This window comes from Quercus suber, unplaced genomic scaffold (assembly GCF_002906115.3).
Source record: "Quercus suber isolate HL8 unplaced genomic scaffold, Cork oak 2.0 scaffold_621, whole genome shotgun sequence".
NCBI lineage: Eukaryota > Viridiplantae > Streptophyta > Magnoliopsida > Fagales > Fagaceae > Quercus > Quercus suber.
The window spans coordinates 109,519-128,896 of NW_027070064.1; the positions used below are offsets into that span (position 1 = coordinate 109,519).

The window sequence follows — 19,378 nt, forward strand, 5'->3', positions numbered from 1 at the left end:
GTATGTTAAAACCAAACCTAGGATGTTGAGTGAGTTATGAAATCGTGTGGTAGAATGAACAAAGTAGCTTTTAGAGCGTAAAATAGCAAATATTTTAAGAATCCGGATGTGAATGATCTTAAGCAAGCACATATAGTTTGCTATCTTTAGACACGCACTTTGCTAGTCGCATAAGCTAGATGGTAGCAGTGGCATGCCTACATTACCGAGAATCAAGTTTTGAGAGTACAGATATGTAAGGTGACATATATATAGTCATCTAAAGGAATCAATTCTACAAAATATAAGAAAAATAAAATTTGTGAAAATAATTTTAGTTAACACACAGAAATGTTGGAATTGAAACCACATATATATATATATATATATATTGGTTTTGTTTTTACAAGATATCTAGAGCTCTTCGAAATAAGGGACCCCAATAATAAGCCGTTCAGGTTACATTGCTGACTTTTTTTAACTCTTGGAGCTAGTGAAACAAACATATATATACTTTGTTATCATTAATAAACAAGCACTATGATTGTCACATAACCTGGGGCAGTAGCATACTTAGGTGCTTATATTACCGAGAGTCGAGATTAATTGAAATGAGATCCTAGGCAGATGTAGAAGAGCCCATCCATGTTGCATTTGATGACTGAGCAAGGCTCTGATTTTCCCTTGAGATTGATTGTGGGCTTTGACCAAGTTGGTTTCTTAAGGCTTCAAACCTCCATTCATTATTACCATAAATACTTGGATCGATGTTCAATTCATCAACAACTGTCCCACCTTCAAGCATGCTCACTACCGCAGTCATGGTAGGCCTAGGTGCTGGGGATGGATTAGTGCATAATAATGCTACTTTAATCATTCTAAGTACCTCTTCCTTACTGAACTCAGAACCCAATTTAGGATCTACCAACTCCATCAAATTCCCTTTCTGTTGTAAAACAATAGCCTGGGGTGACAAAAGGAAGAGAGTTAATGGAAGTGAAAAGGAAACATCAATAAATAAATAGAAATACACTATTCGATTTTGCTTTTATCAATTTATGTTGTTCTCCAAGTAAGCAAACAATAGGATACCAATTTATAAAAATAAAAAATAAAAAAACCTAGGGACATCAATTTCACAATTTTTTTTTTTTTTTAATAATTACTGACATAGTCTGTTGTGATTGGTGCATAGTAGAAGTTGTGTCAATGGTGAAAGTGATGTTACTCTAGTCACTAGAGTCCAGAGAGTAGAGAGCATGATAAGGAGACTACTCATACAATTCAATCACCAAACCATATTTGTGCTTATCCCAAAAAGACTACTCAAGTTGTAATGAGAACTCTTTGTAATCACTTAAAACACCCAAGATTTATCAAGTAAACTCTCAATGTGGGACTCAGTACACACCTGTATAACACACACTCAATAAAATTTAATCCAATTAAATTCACAGAGTTTGTGGTTTCGCATTTCCAGTGTGTTGAAAAATTATAACGAGACATTAACACATTTTAGCACATCACTTTGATAGCAATGAAGACTCAAGAAATTAGGTATGCAAATATACTGCTTCCCCAATTCTAGCCGCACATTACCGGGTTAGACACTTCAAATAACATTTGTTTTCCACCTTGACTGGTCAAATGTGGTAGTTACAAAAGAAGCAACCTGGCTTCGTACTTCATAGTTTACCCGTAACCACAAGTTTCAAAGGAACATAAAAGGATATATTTTACCTTATCTAGAAGGCATACAAAGTTCTCGTTTGGTTGATATTTCATGTTGTCTTCCCAGCAACAATTTCCAATGCAACAACTCCAAAACTGAAAACATCTGCTTTGTCGGTTAAATAACCTCGTAGTGCATATTCTGGTGCCATGTAGCCTCTTCAACACATGCATTAAGCCATTATATTTAGTTCACTACTATGATCTTATGCACTTTTAAATCCAACAAGGCAAACATCAGTCAATTTCCAAGCACCAAGATATTTAATCAAGTGTTATGCATGCAATAATGCAATTAATAAAGCCACCATAACCATAAGTGAGTTTAGTTTCATTTGACTAGATGTAAAAACAAAACAACAAAAGTAAGAGTTAAAGAAAGGACAAGGTTCCAAACTGGTTTGGATATCTTGCTCCAACCCTTAGGTGGCTATTTATAAGACTATTAATGTGTATTATTTAAACTAGTCACATAGCTCATTAAAAAAGTCATATAATTAAAAGTACACATGAATGCTCTCCTAAACCGCCAAGTTATGATTTTCATTCTTTTTTTTTTTTTTTAAATTGGTTTTGGGGAAGGGGATACAGGGGATAAGAGTTGGGGTTCAAGTCTCTAGAAAAGAGCATCACACACATATACACTTAGATTAGGCTAGAGTAAAATTTCTATTTTGTACAAAAAAAAAAAAAAAAATTTAAATCTATATTTCTATTCTTGTTGCTGTGGTGTTGATTCCAAACAAGGACAAAACTGAGGTACAATTTATTTTTTGTTGAATCTTTAGGTTCTCAAAATAAATTCAACAAGATGTTTGCATTAACCAATGCAGTACAAACAATGTTATCCTCCACTAAGAACAATTAAATTCAACTATGTGGCCTCTTGGCCATGCGGTCACGTGGTTGAATTTGATTGGGGAACTTAAGATACAACCCCTAAGGACTTGTACTTAAGTTTTTCTTTAAAACAAAGCCTAAATGTTGATTGCTGGTAATATTAATTTTGTTTTATTCTTCATTTGGTTTCCTAAACACAAAGTCACATTTTAGAGTTTGTCCTGCATAATATCATGCATTCAATATTATTGCAACTTTGCATTGACTATTTCTATAGTTATGCAAATAAGCCATAAAAATGAACAAGGATCTTATTCCTTATATTCTTTTCAAGTGTATATAATAACTTGTTTGAATTTAGTGTGGAAAATTCCATGTATTGGACCTCTTGTACCATTACACATAGTAACCCATAATAAACTAATATCTTCAACACTCTCTCAAACTCAAGGTAGAGGTTTGACGATGTCTTGAGTTTGGAACATAAACTTGGGAAGATCCCTCGAAGATGCATTGAATGATACATGAGAGTGTCCATGAATGGCTGCATTGGATGGATCGTGGATCCGACCCAATATGGAATGAATATGTGAGTGAGTTGGAATAAGCCATAAAAATGAACAAGGATCTTATTCCTTATATTCTTTTCAAGTGTATATAATAACTTGTTTGAATTTAGTGTGGAAAATTCCATGTATTGGACCTCTTGTACCATTACACATAGTAACCCATAATAAACTAATATCTTCAACACTCTCTCAAACTCAAGGTAGAGGTTTGACGATGTCTTGAGTTTGGAACATAAACTTGGGAAGATCCCTCGAAGATGCATTGAATGATACATGAGAGTGTCCATGAATGGCTGCATTGGATGGATCGTGGATCCGACCCAATATGGAATGAATATGTGAGTGAGTTGGCGAATTTTGTGTATAAGCGAACCCAAAAGAAGATATGATCAAATTTGAGGGAGGGATGTAAGAGCCATATGGAAAAATAGACCCAAAATCAAAATGTATGCAAAAAACGACTTTGGATAGGCATAGTTGAAAAAACTAAAGTGAACCTTAGACAATTGGTCAAAGTCAAAGTTAGTGATCAAGGCAAGGAAAGTCAATTGTCAATTGTAGTCAAAGGTTTGGTTTAGTAAGTGTTGAATCTAGGTCAAATCAGCTCGGGTCAACGTTGGTTCAGATAGTATAACGGACACTAATGACGTAGTAACAATTGCTGATGCGGCAAAGACTGTTGAAGTGGAGTTGATGTGCAAGTGACATGGCAAAGAATAACAAGCCAAGAGTGTGACTCTAATGTGGCAAATATGGCTGACCCGGCTGTTGACATGGCACACATGCTTACGTCACTGTTGACATGGATAGGATTGAAGTTGGCAAGACCAAAATGTGATGTCTCATGATGGCATTATCAATTTTGAACCGATGTGTGCCGCATGTAGAGGCGTGTGAGATGAAAACTAACTAGAGCATGGGGCACGTGACTTTGACAATGGCTTGTGACAATTACAATGAACCCTAAATAGGATATATATAATATAGGGATTATAGGAGTTGGGATTAACCCTGTATGGGCTACACAATATATTGGCCTATTGGCTTCTTGAGTCATTACACATGGTTAGCCGTAATAAACAAATATCTTTAACAAATGCCAAACACACAAAATTTAGTCAAGGACTTGGCGAATACTCTACCGACAGTATTTTCTCTACTTGTCTTAAGAGCAGAGATTTCATTGCTGTCATATTCTGATATTCTTTCAGAGGAGCAACTTAAGACTAAAGACCTATCAGATCAACATGTATTCACAATACCTCATAAACAAGGTCTGTAGATGTGATGAAATAGAAGACAATAGGGAAAAAAGAGTCCAGAAGGAAGTAAGGAGGAGGCAAAGGAAAGGAAGGTAACTCACATTGTTCCAGCAATTCTGGTGCTTATGTGCGTGTTCTCCTCTTCGTCAAGCTTGGCCAAACCAAAGTCAGAGATCTTAGGGTTAAGGTCCCTATCAAGCAACACATTAGTAGCTTTGATGTCTCTATGAACAACTTTTAGAGTTGATTCCTCATGCAAGAAAGCCAAACCTCTTGCTATGCCAACACATATTTTCTGCCTTGCGGACCAGTCCAATTTTAACCAACCATCTGCAGGGCCTGGGATTGATGTTCAGAACACAATCAATGAAATTCATCATTAGAGTTTGTTCTCATTCTTCTGGTATCAATATAAAATGCATGGTAAGTTATAAAACATTAACTTACCAAACAAAGTATGTGCAAGGCTATTGTTTTCCATGTACTCGTATACCAACAATAAATGTTTTCCTTCAATACAGCATCCATACAATCTAACAAGATTTGGATGTTGTAAACCAGATATCATGCCTATTTCATTCACAAATTCGCGGCTTCCTTGCTTTGATTTTGGTGAAAGTTGCTTAACCGCAATTACAATACCATCAAGTAGTATACCCTGCTTAACATTTTCAATTTTGTATTTCATCATGAATCTCTTCATACGTCAAAGAAAAATAAGGAGAATAAAAAGAAAAGGAAGAGGAAAAAATGTTCATATACCTTATAAACTGATCCAAAACCACCTTCCCCAATCTTGTTTGCAGCATTGAAGTTATTAGTAGCAGCTTTTATTTGTCTATATGTAAAAAAACCAGTTTGCAGATCTAATCCTTTTAACTCTGTCAGATGAATCAGGCTAAGATGTCAGACTGCAGCTTATAGTATAACAAGACCAATTTTTAACCAAATATTTGCATGCCTCTTGACTAGTTAGATGAATCTTAAAGAAGGACAAGAAAATTAAACGCCTTTAGATGGCAGTACATTGTAGTAAATCATACAGAAGCTAGAAAGGGGGAAAATTTATGAACCAGTACTGAAAACCACAAGTTTTTCAGATTGTCTGTTGCTACTTTTTCAATCACAAGTAGTTTATTGTGGAACCCAACTCATGTTCGTCTAAGAGTGTTCTCATCTTTGCCATAAGTCTAGTAACTCAACTGGCNGGGGGGGGGGGGGGGAGTGAGATATTTCATTAGTTATTATAGAATGAGATGTGCTTAAGACTTAACAAAAGTTCATTTTAAAACTAAAATAAGAATATTAAACCAAAAAACCAAATTTCATATGACTTTCAGAACATGTAGAAGATGAATTCATTCAAAAGTGGTAGTCTTTTCTCTATCAGAAACATGATTTATGAGAATCTTTAGACATTTGCTTAACTACAATGAGCTTAAACCAACAATGCATTTTTATTTCTATGCCAATTTTAGAAAAAGAAGCAATGGTAATAGTTTTTTTTTTGCTTGATTCCATTGGTCATTGTCATCAAAGTTGGAACAAAATGGCCCCAATCATCATCCATTATCCATGCAAAGTTCATATGCTCTGCAGTCCTGAAATCATGCTATTGCTTTTCAAGTTGTACTTTGGAACACGTCTATGGGAAGATAAAACTATTTTTTTCCTGTACATTGTTTAAACTTCCAGCCATAGTCGGAGAAAACAATTAGTGTCCTCTTGAATTTCAACATCAAGATTTGCACAGATTACCATTTCCCTTGATGACCTCCCTCCCAAACAGCCTTTCCACCAAAGAATGCCCAAAATCATAAAAATGAGTAGCACCACAACTACAGCTCCAACCAGTACCACAATAGATACCTTCTTCTTGCCATCATGAGGAGGACTGAAATCTACAGACAAGACAAATAGCTAAGAATAGTGATTATAAAATTGATTCTGAAATACATAATTATTTAGCACCACACAGAAATCCAAAGCATGATAGCAATAGATCTTCAAAGATAAATTAGCAGGGCAAGGTTATAAAATGAAAATGATAATAAAGTTTTGGTTGTCTTCCAACTAAAATGCACTTTTAACATGGTTTTGAGACTTTTCTATATGCAGACAAATATGGGGTTCCACATCCACTAAATAGCTATGCTTCCATAGTTCATCAATCTAATAATCTGAGTACCGACAGCAGCAAGATTCTCATTCTCTAATACAGTTACCTGATTCCACAGAGATTGCTGATATGAGGGGACCATATGTTCCTCTCTTTGGGGCAGCTGTTGTCCCTTTCCCAGCCCAATAAAAGCGAATCATCAAAACATTATCTGTAACATTTGCTTTATGTTCCTAACAACAGCCTTATCAACCCTCTTGCAGAACTTTCAATGTCAAAATCTTTCCACACCAATTTTTCCTGCAGAAAATTAATTCAATTAACTCCTCTACTATAACATAAAGAGAAAAATAAATTTGATAGAATACCTGGACATAAATATCAAATATCCGCCTTCCAAGACTGTAAAAAAATCTATTGTCTCTGATTACTATCTCCGCAAAGTGAAGTTTCACATTATAGGTTCCCTTTGCTAAGCAGCGGGCATAATATGTGAATGAAAGAGGAGATAGGCGTGCACTTGTGTATAGTTCGGACTCGTTCATTGTGAGTATGGATACATTATTTGCAATGTAGTCAGATAGGCTAGCCTGTGTATCCCAAAAAAGTCCAGTGCTACTGGATCCCCAATTCTCCTTCCCATGAAAAAATTTTGCTGAACTACCTTGCTCATTATCCGCTTCATACGTTATGTTTCCAATGGTGATAGCGTTCCCACCGCAATTTATATGCCTTGAATACCGATCTACATAAAGCAGCACCATATTATTGGCAATAAAATACAAGCAGACATAATAGAACAACAATGAAATTTCCATTGTATTGTTAATATTATATGTAGTTGTCTTCTATAAGATGGAATATTTATTTGTGATCGAGCTAAGCTAGCAAAGTTCATTCCTATGAACAAGAAAATAAAATATCCATACAAGATAACAATATTTGACATGTTTGGCCAACTCTAACCCTACATCTATAGGCAACACCCAGACAAAATCTACGATATAGATTAAAAATATATATTACAACCATTCTCAATCAAACTTCAAAAGCCACACAAACTCATGTACTCGCACAAAAAACCCTCACAAATACAAATAAAACCTCTTAACTCATGAACATGGGTATCTTTCAACCCAAAAAAACTACCAAACTAGCATTCGAGAAACCCAACTCATGTTCGTCTAAGAGTGTTCTCATCTTTGCCATAAGTCTAGTAACTGCCATAAGTCTAGTAACTCAACTGGCACCTCCTTGTATTTACAAAGGAGATGACTAGGGTTCAAATCCCTCCACCCCCATTATAATTATCAAATTTATAAAAATAAAAAATAAAAAAGTTTTTTCTCTCTCCATGTGAGAAGATCCTTTAAGCAAAAGCCACCAAACCCTTACTTATTTAAGAGTTTCCAATTCATATCCTTGATAGATAAGGAATACTCAATTACTTTTTGAATAAGGATTACTTTTTTCCTTTCATGCCAAGGAAACTTCTTGTTGAGATGCATTCAACCCAAGATTAAGCAGCAACGGTAAAATGCAAGGTAGAAGAAGAGAGAAAAGGACATGTAGCTTAAGTTCGAGTTATCAGTCATGCCTACACGATAGATCATTTCTGTCATAGAGATAAATCAGTTTTAGCTTTGTTTTAAGTGTTAGACACATGTAGCCTATCTATTGGTCTTTCTATGAGATTGTGATGTTAGTTATCTTCTGTTTTTACTGTTTGGTAGCCGGTAGAGTTTAGTTAGATATGTTGGTTAGGTTAGTTTTTACCGTGAGTTTTACACTTCTCTTCCACAGCAAGTAAAACCTTTTCCCTCCACTACAAGGAAACCAAATCCAAATAGGAATTTGAGACCATTTCTAACAATTAATTAAACACTTCTTAATTACAAAAGAGAAGGGCCTAACTAGATAACAGAAGCATATATCTCAGAATTTGATTTGAATAGATATATAATTACCTTTTGAACATGGAACATTCTTCAGGCACTCGTCAAGTATTCTTAATGATTGAGGTACACAACAAGTGTCATTTATCCAAAATAAAAGTGAAAAAGGAATTTTTATTTTTTATATATAAAATAAGCATTGGTTCTTTGTAAAATTTTACTAGTTTGAAGCTTACAAGTTGTCCCTTCCAGAAGAGCTTTTGAACAAATTTTTGCTGCAATGGAAAAAGCAGTTAGTTTCAGAAAAATGGAAAGGTTATGAAGAGAGCAAAGTGTGTAAAGTTACAGTAGGCAGAGACTTTTGCAATGTGTCTTGACAAGCTGGGTCAGAACTTTCTGAAAAACTATTGTAAGAAAGATCTAAATATTTCCTGCACCCAAAGCAAAATTATTATATTATAACTACTCAACTGGTTTGTAAGTGCTAATCCAACATAAATTCAGGCTCATTCCAACAAGCTTCTCCAGTCAGCTCAAATTTTAGCTTCAGTAAACTCTTCCCAGGTATCAGACAACCAATTAAACAATGGATAGTAAAATTGTTCATAAATTCCTTTTTAATAGAGCCACATGGAGCAAGATGCAAAGCAAAGCTGCCAGAAAATTTTGTTATTTCTTCCCTAACATGTGCTTTTTTGAGATCAGCTACCGATCCAGAAAGAGAGACATCTGAATTTGACCAAATTGAGATCCGGTCCTAGCTATTACACTCTGCAATTTCCTTTACAAGAATTAAGATTGAAAGTTAAAAATTTCATTTTTATTTTCTACCCTTGGATCAATTTCTTTTTTTTTTTTTACATTTTAATTTTTTACCTTATAACTTTTCTCTGTCACATTTGGGTTTGAATTCCCCCTCATTAGCTTAAAAAATAAATATAATTTCAAAATAAGTTTCTCCAAACTCATAAATCCATGCAAAATTGAACTAGAATTCAGGATGAGAATCTGTACACTTGATCATCACTGCCCATGATCCAGTCCGGAATAGGCCCACTGAGCAAGTTGCTTGTCAAATACCTATTTAGTTTTTTTTTAAAAAAAGAAAGACAATATCACCTGTTAAACACTTAATAGCATGACTATATTAAAGGCAATGCTCTATTTTCTATTGTAAGTTGTAATGATAAAGTTATTGTATTTTATTTTTTGACAAAATAAAAGACAGTTATATATAAGGTCCTTTCAGGTTTCTTCTAAAAGTCAGCAGATGGACAGGCTTCTTGTTTAGGTGTATACAGAGTGAAGTTCCTTGCAGATTCAACGACGTATGTAAGCCAAAAGTCAAACCTAGTTATATATCATTGTGTACTTTCGCTGCATAATTGAACTAGCTAGGTTAAGGATTTGGTTGTGAAGCTTACATGTATTCCAGCTTTTTATGATCTCTTAAATCTGGAACACTTCCTTCCAATCTGTTGAAGCTGAGATCTCTACATGTAAAAGAAGGTTTATAACTCTAATTTTGTATATCGAACAAAATGTCAAGCATAAAAAAGGGTGTATGTCAAAATTAAAAACATAATACTATTTTAACAGCTAATTCATAGAGAGAACTCCTAAAAAGCTCATTTATCAGTGGAGATAAATATGCGCTCTGATGCCACATCTCGGTCAAATAGTACCTATTTTAGCTTTAGTTTCTAATCTAATTTTAAAAAGTAATGCCATTTTTTAGATGATTACGTGCTCTAAGTTCTAGAAAATTAGTACCTAATTTTTAAAGTTGAAATCCGTAAACTTCTGTATATGAACATCTAGTTAGATTTCAAAATGATTTGAATTTTATATGTAGTAGTTGCAGATCCATGCAATGCATAGAATAGATAATTATATTTTAAGCTCCGTTAAAATACTTTTAAATGTAAAATATTTTCCAGTAAAATATTTTCAATAAAACATTTTCAAGTGTTTGGATTGTCCTAATGCAAGCACAAATCAGCCACCACCAACCACCACTGGGTGCAAGTACAACCACCAACAACAGTACCAAATCCAGATTGGGAAGAAGGAAAATTAAAGGCCATCACTGCCGCTGCCACCAACCGGCCATCATCAACACCGGAACCCACCCCCAACACCATACCCAACCAAAACCCAAAACTAAACCCACCTACCAAACCCACTACCGACAACCCACCTATCCATATTTGAGAGATGCGGCAGAGAGAACCATACACAGAGAGAAAAGAACAAAGATGAGGGAGAAATTGAGAGTGAGAAGGTATAGCAGTCGTGAGAGAGGGAGAGCAAAAATTAGAGGGACTGAGTTGTGAGGAAGTGAAAGTATCGAGGGAGGAGAGCAAATGTAAAAATTTTAGGTTGATTTGGTTGAATGGAAATATTTTCCTTTTGATTAATTATTTTAATGCACTTATCAAAAAAAAAAATTATTTTAATGCAAAACAACCATTGAGAAAATATTATTTTAAAAATATTTTATATTGAAATGAACAGAGTGTTAGTTATAGTATAATATAAATAATTTGTTCTCTAAATTTTGTAAAAAATAATTTGTTCTCCTAAAAACTTAAACAATTTTTAAAATTAATTTTTATTAATTTATCTCAAAAAATATTTCATCATTTTATTATTTGAATTTATTTGATTGATATTATTCATTAGGTTGTCCATATTTTGATAAATTATGTTATCGTGCGTTATAATTATATTTTCTTGCACAACTAAATTCTTTAAGTATCAAATATATTATTCAAAATTTTCTTTCTCTTAAAAAGACATTATTATATTTATAATTTTTTACTCAACAGAAGCGTAATAACAATAAATGCAACGCTTCATCTTTTAGATATATATATATATATAGATGTATCTATAATAAATAGAGGGAAAAAGAGAACTACAAAATTTGAATCATTTTCATGTTTGATATGTATGGAGGAATTGATCCAGTGATGTTACAACTCCTCAGCATCCTGAAAAGTAAATAAACCTTAGGTAAGCAAGACTACTATAAATTTTGTATTGTTCCAAATTCATTGCATTTTAGGCTGCGTTTGTTTTGGGTGAAAACCATTTCCGGAAATGGTTTTCGAATTTTCCTTGTGTTTGGTTGCGCTGGAAAATGCAATTTTCCGGAAATCATTTTCAGTTGANACCAAATTGTATCAATCCAAAATAGTATATTATAAAAAATACAATAATTCATCGACCTAAAGTAAAGTTGTAAAAAAGAATATATATATATATATATAGAGAGAGAGTAATCACCTTTTTCGGGAGAGAAATAAAAAATAAAATGAGAAGAAGCATCAAATAAAAAATATAATAATAAGTCAAACACCAAATTATCCAAGCCATAATATATAATAAAATAACATTATATTATAGTAAACTATATTTATATGCAATAAAATAACATTTAACAATTATAGAAAAGAAAAAAAGATAATAACTTAAAAGCCCAAAACCAAATTGCAACCCAAAGTAAAACTCTAAAAAACACATAAATACATCAATCTAAAGTAGAGATACAAAAAATAAAAAATTCACATAAAAATAATACATGAGTGAGAAAGAGAGTAATAACCTTTTTCATGTGAGAAAATATGTATAGAATGGGATAGAGAATATCATATTTATAGTAATTGAATAGAGATAAGAAGAGTTAAAATAAAAGGAAGAAGAAGAGATAACCGAAAAGTGACATTAAAATTAAGAGTAGTGGAGAGATGAAAAGATAAAAGAAAACTTATGTTTGGAAGTAGTGAAAATAAATGAGAAATAGGTAAATAATGTAGCCGCTGATGTGACTCAACAGGAGCGTAGCAACAATAAATGCAACGCTTCATCTTTTAGATATATATATAGATGTATCTATAATAAATAGAGGGAAAAAGAGAACTACAAAATTTGAATCATTTTCATGTTTGATATGTATGGAGGAATTGATCCAGTGATGTTACAACTCCTCAGCATCCTGAAAAGTAAATAAACCTTAGGTAAGCAAGACTACTATAAATTTTGTATTGTTCCAAATTCATTGCATTTTAGTATTTTACAACAAAAGACTGACTTACAATCTATACATGAGCGTCATGCTACTTAAGTTTGGAAATTCTGATCCCTTTCCAACTAAGTCACTGATCCTCCTACATAGAGTTGCATCATCAATAAGTGTTAGTTTGTCATATTAAAAATCACATGAACCTATCATAGGGATTATGCAACTCAAGAACTGTTATCTTAGAGGGCTGTACTCACAGCTCGGTTAAATTACTCAAGATAGAAATGCTAGAAGGAATAGGCCCCTCAAAACCACTAGCTTGGATCTCTCTGTTAACAACTCAATTCAATTGGATTTGGATCACACCTGAAACCTTATTTAAAGATTTATATTTAAAAAATCAAGGAAAGGGCGCACACAATTTCTGAAGCTGTTTCCAACTTCGAAAAAAGTCGGGCATTCTTCCAGTGAAGTTGTTACTGCTAATTCTACTGCATGTGTCCCAAAACAAAAATATTATTGAACAAAATACAAACAAGAAGAATGCTATAGTCACCAAAATGGCTAAGATTTTTTCAAGGAAATTCTAAGAGTACTATCAGCCACAGAAAAGGTATCAACCACTTACAGTTCCGTTAATTTCGTCAAATTAGTAAGCGCAACTGGCAACTCTCCTGAGAAATTGTTAGCACTAAGAATGCTACAGTCACCAAAAGGAAAGTTGAGGTTATTTCATGTGTTCAGAATTAAGAAAATCAATGACAATTTAAAAGTGACAAATCAAACTTTATTTAAAAAATTAAGAAAAAGAAAACAAAGAAACACTCACAGCTTCTCCAAGTTAACCAACTTTCCAAGCTCAAGGGGAACCATTCCAGAAAACAGATTGTTTTCTATGCCCCTAAGTATATAATATATTCTTAAATATTAAAGCCAGTTAGACCAAGTGGAAGTATGACATAATTTATTGTCTATATGACAAGTGATGATAGCAATACTACAAATTTTACTACATAGAGTTTACAAACCGATGTGTCACCAATTACCAAAAACCAATTCAAACATTCATTCATTAGTGGTTGAAGTCCACTTATCAACTTTCATTGTCATATCACTTTGTAAGCTTTATGTTGTTAAATTGGCAGTAGCTCTAGCATTTTCCCCTATATTATTGGTGAGAAAGAAAGAGACAATAAGAGCATACAGAAATGTAAGTGTGGTAATGTTTCCCAAGAAGCTTGGAAGTGGTCCTGATAAGTTGTTCATAGAGAGAGACCTGTAGCAAATTCAATTAATTAAAGTCTGACTACACATATTAGTTAAATGTATAATAGCACAAGTATAAGTGTTTGTAGGGTGTGGGGGGAGGCTAGGGTCGGGGTTTAAGCCTTCAAGAGGGAACTTCACACATATATACACTTAGATTAAATTTAAGTAGAATTTCTACCTTGTATAAATATAATAAATAAATAAAGTTTGATTACTCGTTAGTTAATATATAATAGCACAAGGGGCTAAATTTTACAAATATAACTCTAAAATCACTCACATCAGTCCATATAAACTTGTGAAAAAAGAATTTGTGAGTTATAATAATAGGGTAAATGTACTAGTTACTATTCACATGTAAATATATTTTTTTAATATTTCTTTACTTGTATACACACACAGATGATTTGAGAAAATAATAAAAAATTGATAAAGAAATAACATTTTAATAAAATGTAGTGTAAAATAAATAATCTAATATAACTATTTTGAAAAGTGGTTGGGTAAGAAAAAATAAAAAATAGATTCTTATTCTAAAATAGACATAAATTTTTGCACTTGCTAATGCGAATGCTCTAATATCTTAAAATATCAATCATAGTAAACTTGATCAATATATATGATTTATAATGAGATATCTTTAAAAAAATAATAATACAAATAGGTGATAAAATGCTAATACATACTGGTCTTTAACTCGTTCAATGTTCCAAAAAGTTTGACAAAAGTATTTATGTATGATATGAGTTTTATTAGCAAGTACAAATAAAATAAAATTTTAAACTAGCTAATTAGCAAAAAGGAAATACCTAATTTAATTAAATTTTTTATAGAAGATTAAATCTAATTTATTCAAAGTTTATCTAATATTGGGTTGAATCCAAATTAAACAAATATATATATTTGAATAGATATAAAGAATATGAATTTTCAAAAGTTTAGATAACAAGACTAATAGAGAAAAAAACAAAACAAAACAAAAACAAAGTTGAAGGCCCTTTAAATAAAATTTAATTTATAGTCTCCTCTAATTTTTTTTTTTTTTTTTGAAAGTCCACTAAATTTATAGAAATGATTTAATAATTAATTGTTTCCGTCTGAAATAGCAAAGTAATAAATTCAAATAATGTAATATTATGATAGTAAAAATACTATTTAAAGTTTACATTTACCATGATACTCAAATCTTGAGCNCCAAAACAAAAATATTATTGAACAAAATACAAACAAGAAGAATGCTATAGTCACCAAAATGGCTAAGATTTTTTCAAGGAAATTCTAAGAGTACTATCAGCCACAGAAAAGGTATCAACCACTTACAGTTCCGTTAATTTCGTCAAATTAGTAAGCGCAACTGGCAACTCTCCTGAGAAATTGTTAGCACTAAGAATGCTACAGTCACCAAAAGGAAAGTTGAGGTTATTTCATGTGTTCAGAATTAAGAAAATCAATGACAATTTAAAAGTGACAAATCAAACTTTATTTAAAAAATTAAGAAAAAGAAAACAAAGAAACACTCACAGCTTCTCCAAGTTAACCAACTTTCCAAGCTCAAGGGGAACCATTCCAGAAAACAGATTGTTTTCTATGCCCCTAAGTATATAATATATTCTTAAATATTAAAGCCAGTTAGACCAAGTGGAAGTATGACATAATTTATTGTCTATATGACAAGTGATGATAGCAATGCTACAAATTTTACTACATAGAGTTTACAAACCGATGTGTCACCAATTACCAAAAACCAATTCAAACATTCATTCATTAGTGGTTGAAGTCCACTTATCAACTTTCATTGTCATATCACTTTGTAAGCTTTATGTTGTTAAATTGGCAGTAGCTCTAGCATTTTCCCCTATATTATTGGTGAGAAAGAAAGAGACAATAAGAGCATACAGAAATGTAAGTGTGGTAATGTTTCCCAAGAAGCTTGGAAGTGGTCCTGATAAGTTGTTCATAGAGAGAGACCTGTAGCAAATTCAATTAATTAAATAAGAATGAGCATTTAATGGCTAACCTTAGACCAATAACAGTTTGTTGGCCTTTTTAATTCAATTCAATTAACATGAACTGAGGAGTGACTTACAGAAATTCCAACTGTGTAGAAGCCCATTCGTGGGGTATGTTACCACTGAGGTAGTTAAGAGTGAGATGACTACAATCAAGAGGAAATTGTGCAATCAGGTGGTTAAATAAAATTTTGGAAGTGCTAATTAGTGAAACAAATAATGGTTATCCTTCTTACAGGTACTTCAGGTATGGTAGCTTCACCAGAGTCGTGGAAGCACACCGTCAAGATCCTGCCCTATAAGAAACCTGTGTGACAAGGATATATACTGTTGAATATTTACATGTAATAATATATTTTTTTTTTTAATAAAAAAGCCCCACCAAATGCAGGTCGTGCGCTCCACACAACTCAAACCAAGGCGCTAAGGTGAGGGGGACAAACCAATGAAGTGCTTGACTACTAAACTCCCACCGGATGTCTCATGTAGTCCAAATTGTAGATATATATATATATATACACACACTAATAAATTTTTGGGAGAAGATTCTCAATGGTCTAATTCACTCAAATTTCTATTTAGATGTAAGATAGGTGGCATTTAAAAAATCAAATAAATATCATGTGTTTTACATCCAACTAAAAATTTGAGGAAATTTGAAGATTTAATTTTAAAATAAAATATCTATGTATTATATAAATTCTATTCAGTCAACGAGCTATACAAGAAGACCCAATATATACACACTATGCAATTTGTTCTTTCGGTTGATTAGCGAATGAAAGTTTTACGTACAATCCAATGACATGGCATACACTATCAGGGAGGAGCAATTGCAGAAGAGAGAATTGTTGTACAGTAGCCTCGAATCCAATTTTGGCGTTAACCAACTTGACTCATTTATGCATGGGTCCACACTGAAATTCCAGTCTTTCTTTCCCAATTGTAGACCTATTTCACCAAGGGCTTTCACTGCATGATGAATCAAACTTAATCAATTTCCTTTTTACCTTTTTAGTTGGCTTTAGATTTTCTAATATAGTCCATAGCAATTTTTTTGAAAGTCCACTACATTTATAGAAATGATTTAATAATTAATTGTTTCCGTCTGAAATAGCAAAGTAATAAATTCAAATAATGTAATATTATGATAATAAAAATACTATTTAAAGTTTACATTTACCATGATACTCAAATCTTGAGCTGAGCGGCAGTCACTACCATAAGCAGAACTAGGGTTTAAATTTTATTCTCCAATTGTTGTAATTATCACTCATAAAGTAAAGTTTAGAAACCAAAAAAATATATTTGGGGGAAGAAAAAGAAGAAGAATTAACATTTTTGCATAAAGGAAGTTATTTAGAATTAAGATCCCAATCTTTCAAAAAACCTTCATTGTATTTTCCTCGCCCACAGTTTATTTTGAACCATGAAAAACTTTTTTTTTTTTTATAAGCGAACTATGGAAAACTGAATCGTCGGTTGGGCTTTTTCATTGAAATGCAGTCTATAAGGTTGAATTTATTCAACCATGTGTTGGTTTTATTCCATGCCAAATTTGCTTGTAATTCAGCAATTTACATGCCCTATATTTAGATGAGAATCATGTAAGAGTTGTGTATGAGAGAGTGTTAAGAATTCAAGTGTGTGCACATTCAAATAGCTTCTCGCGACTAGATCTCGCGATTGACTCATGACTATTGACTCACCAAAATACCACACACGTGAAACATGTAAGAAACTGAATGATCCCAACAACTGGAGCACTACAGGACAAAAAAAGACAATTTGGCTAGTCAGTTATTTCATGACTGGAACCCGCGACTTGTCCCAGTCACAAGTTAGTCCCCAGAGCACCCTGTTTTGCAGAAAAATGACTTTTCACATTCCTTACATACCCTACTATAAATACCCTTATACCCACGAAATGTAGAAAGTTTCTAAAAAGAATTTTGAGAGAAAAACCTAAGAGAAAAATAAGATTGACTCATCCACAATCTTAGACATTTCAGTCTCCAAATTCCTTTACTCTCACCCTTTCCATTGACATACCCTTGAGAGATTCATTAGCCAAATCCTTATCTCACCATCTCACCATACCCATATCAGTGAGGAGGTTATTTGGTGCTTAGAAAGCAGTTCAGAGATGACCATTTTATTTGGTTGATGCAATGGGCTTATTGCGGAATCCGAAAAGATAAAGAAAACACGATTAGGCTTAACCTTTTTGGAGCAAGAAGCTTGGAGGACTTAAGTGCATTGGGTGGATTAGGCTTAGAGAGTCTATTGCTATTCGTGTATCCTAACTTTATTCTTTAGTGAATCATTTTACCGCTTAGAAGATGGCAGAGAGGATTTTCACTGAGTTCTTTGATTTCCTTTTTAATAACACATGCCGGTGTTATCTTTGTGTTTGTATCTCTCTAACCCTTACTCTTTACCTTTAATTGCTGTTGTGTTGTGATTAATTATGGTTTGGAGTAGTTTGTTTATTTGGATATTGCTTGTACTTATCATTCCGCGCATATATTGTTTGAGTATAAGCTTGTGTTGAGATTTTTGAAATTGGGAATCTAAACATTCACTAGTGTTTTATACACCAAGTGAACTTTCACAGTCGATGTGGTCCTTGATGCTAACAAAACCAAGGCAATACGGAATGGTCATTCCTATCATATTTTTTGCCTAAAAACGGGTATGCAAGCTGCCCAAGAAACCTTGTGTCCTGATCAGCTATAAGTTCTAGTTGTGACCAGTCAGAGAGCATTTGATGGCACTTCAACCATTATCTAGAAAGTGGCTAGTGGGCAACGAATACATATTTGCTGGTGCCAATTCGTGGCACTTTTACTGAGTAAACAAATTCATGCCCAAGCACTGAAGTTTGTCTATGAATTTATCTCTAAACTTTCCAACACTTATATCCATGTATAAGAAATGCAGTATTGTGGTTGTTTGGGTTTTGGGATGAGTTTTAAACTTTTGATTGATCGACCGTACCGTGGTTGTTTGGTTTATTTATTCAGTGGAGAATAAAGTTGGAGACTTGGAATTTTGCAATTTCTTAGTGGATGGTAAAAGGGAATTTTGAGTTAGAATCAATTTGAGTGGAATGAGAATGTCATTTAAAAAACAAAGCTAAAGTGTAAATATACAAATTTCTTTAACAGTCTTAATTCAAGGAAGTGTAATTTTATTATTGTTATTATTATTTTTTATAAATTAAAAAAAAAAAAAAATGTAGGAGGGGCACTTCTTTCTATTTGTATATTTCTGTATATTTCTTCATCACTTCAATTCATTCTGATTCAAACTAGTGGAAATGGACATTTATACATTCAGCTCATTGTAAAATGAAGCTTGCACTACCTCTCCCGACCTATATAAGAGTAATTTTATTGAGCTTTTACACCTTGTTTTGAATTGTGCATACACACCCTTTTTGTTTCTAAAAATAAGTAACAGTCAAATGGGGGTTTAGGTAGTTAAATAACAGCCATTAGGCTTATTCACTAGTGGTTTGGGGTGGAGGCCAAGTTCGAATCTCTTGTAAAACCCCACGCCTTCGGATCAATGTGTACTAGTGCCCTCACTGGTTCCTCTACTTGTAAACTCAGACTCAGACCTAGAGGATAAGATACAAACAATTATGTTAACGCCCGTATAGGAAGCCAGTTG

The 19,378-nt window shown here is 33.0% G+C and overlaps 1 protein-coding gene across 1 annotated transcript in view; it reads right to left on the reverse strand.

Moving 5' to 3' along the window:
* Positions 1–298: 298 nt before the first annotated feature.
* LOC111996497 (probable leucine-rich repeat receptor-like serine/threonine-protein kinase At3g14840) overlaps positions 299–19,378 on the reverse strand; it is a 71,222-nt gene continuing 52,142 nt past the window's right edge. Inside the window, 27 exon segments of the mRNA XM_065765317.1 lie at positions 299–943; positions 1,720–1,769; positions 1,772–1,869; positions 4,483–4,720; positions 4,829–5,039; positions 5,144–5,260; positions 6,119–6,282; positions 6,607–6,734; positions 6,736–6,800; positions 6,869–7,245; positions 8,468–8,508; positions 8,632–8,670; positions 8,755–8,826; positions 9,410–9,475; positions 9,820–9,888; positions 12,324–12,395; positions 12,496–12,567; positions 12,680–12,751; positions 12,842–12,913; positions 15,012–15,083; positions 15,213–15,284; positions 15,588–15,659; positions 15,778–15,846; positions 15,937–15,970; positions 15,973–16,007; positions 16,496–16,526; positions 16,529–16,672. Coding sequence (XP_065621389.1) covers positions 566–943; positions 1,720–1,769; positions 1,772–1,869; positions 4,483–4,720; positions 4,829–5,039; positions 5,144–5,260; positions 6,119–6,282; positions 6,607–6,734; positions 6,736–6,800; positions 6,869–7,245; positions 8,468–8,508; positions 8,632–8,670; positions 8,755–8,826; positions 9,410–9,475; positions 9,820–9,888; positions 12,324–12,395; positions 12,496–12,567; positions 12,680–12,751; positions 12,842–12,913; positions 15,012–15,083; positions 15,213–15,284; positions 15,588–15,659; positions 15,778–15,846; positions 15,937–15,970; positions 15,973–16,007; positions 16,496–16,526; positions 16,529–16,672 — 2,930 coding nt within the window. The 3' untranslated portion in view covers positions 299–565.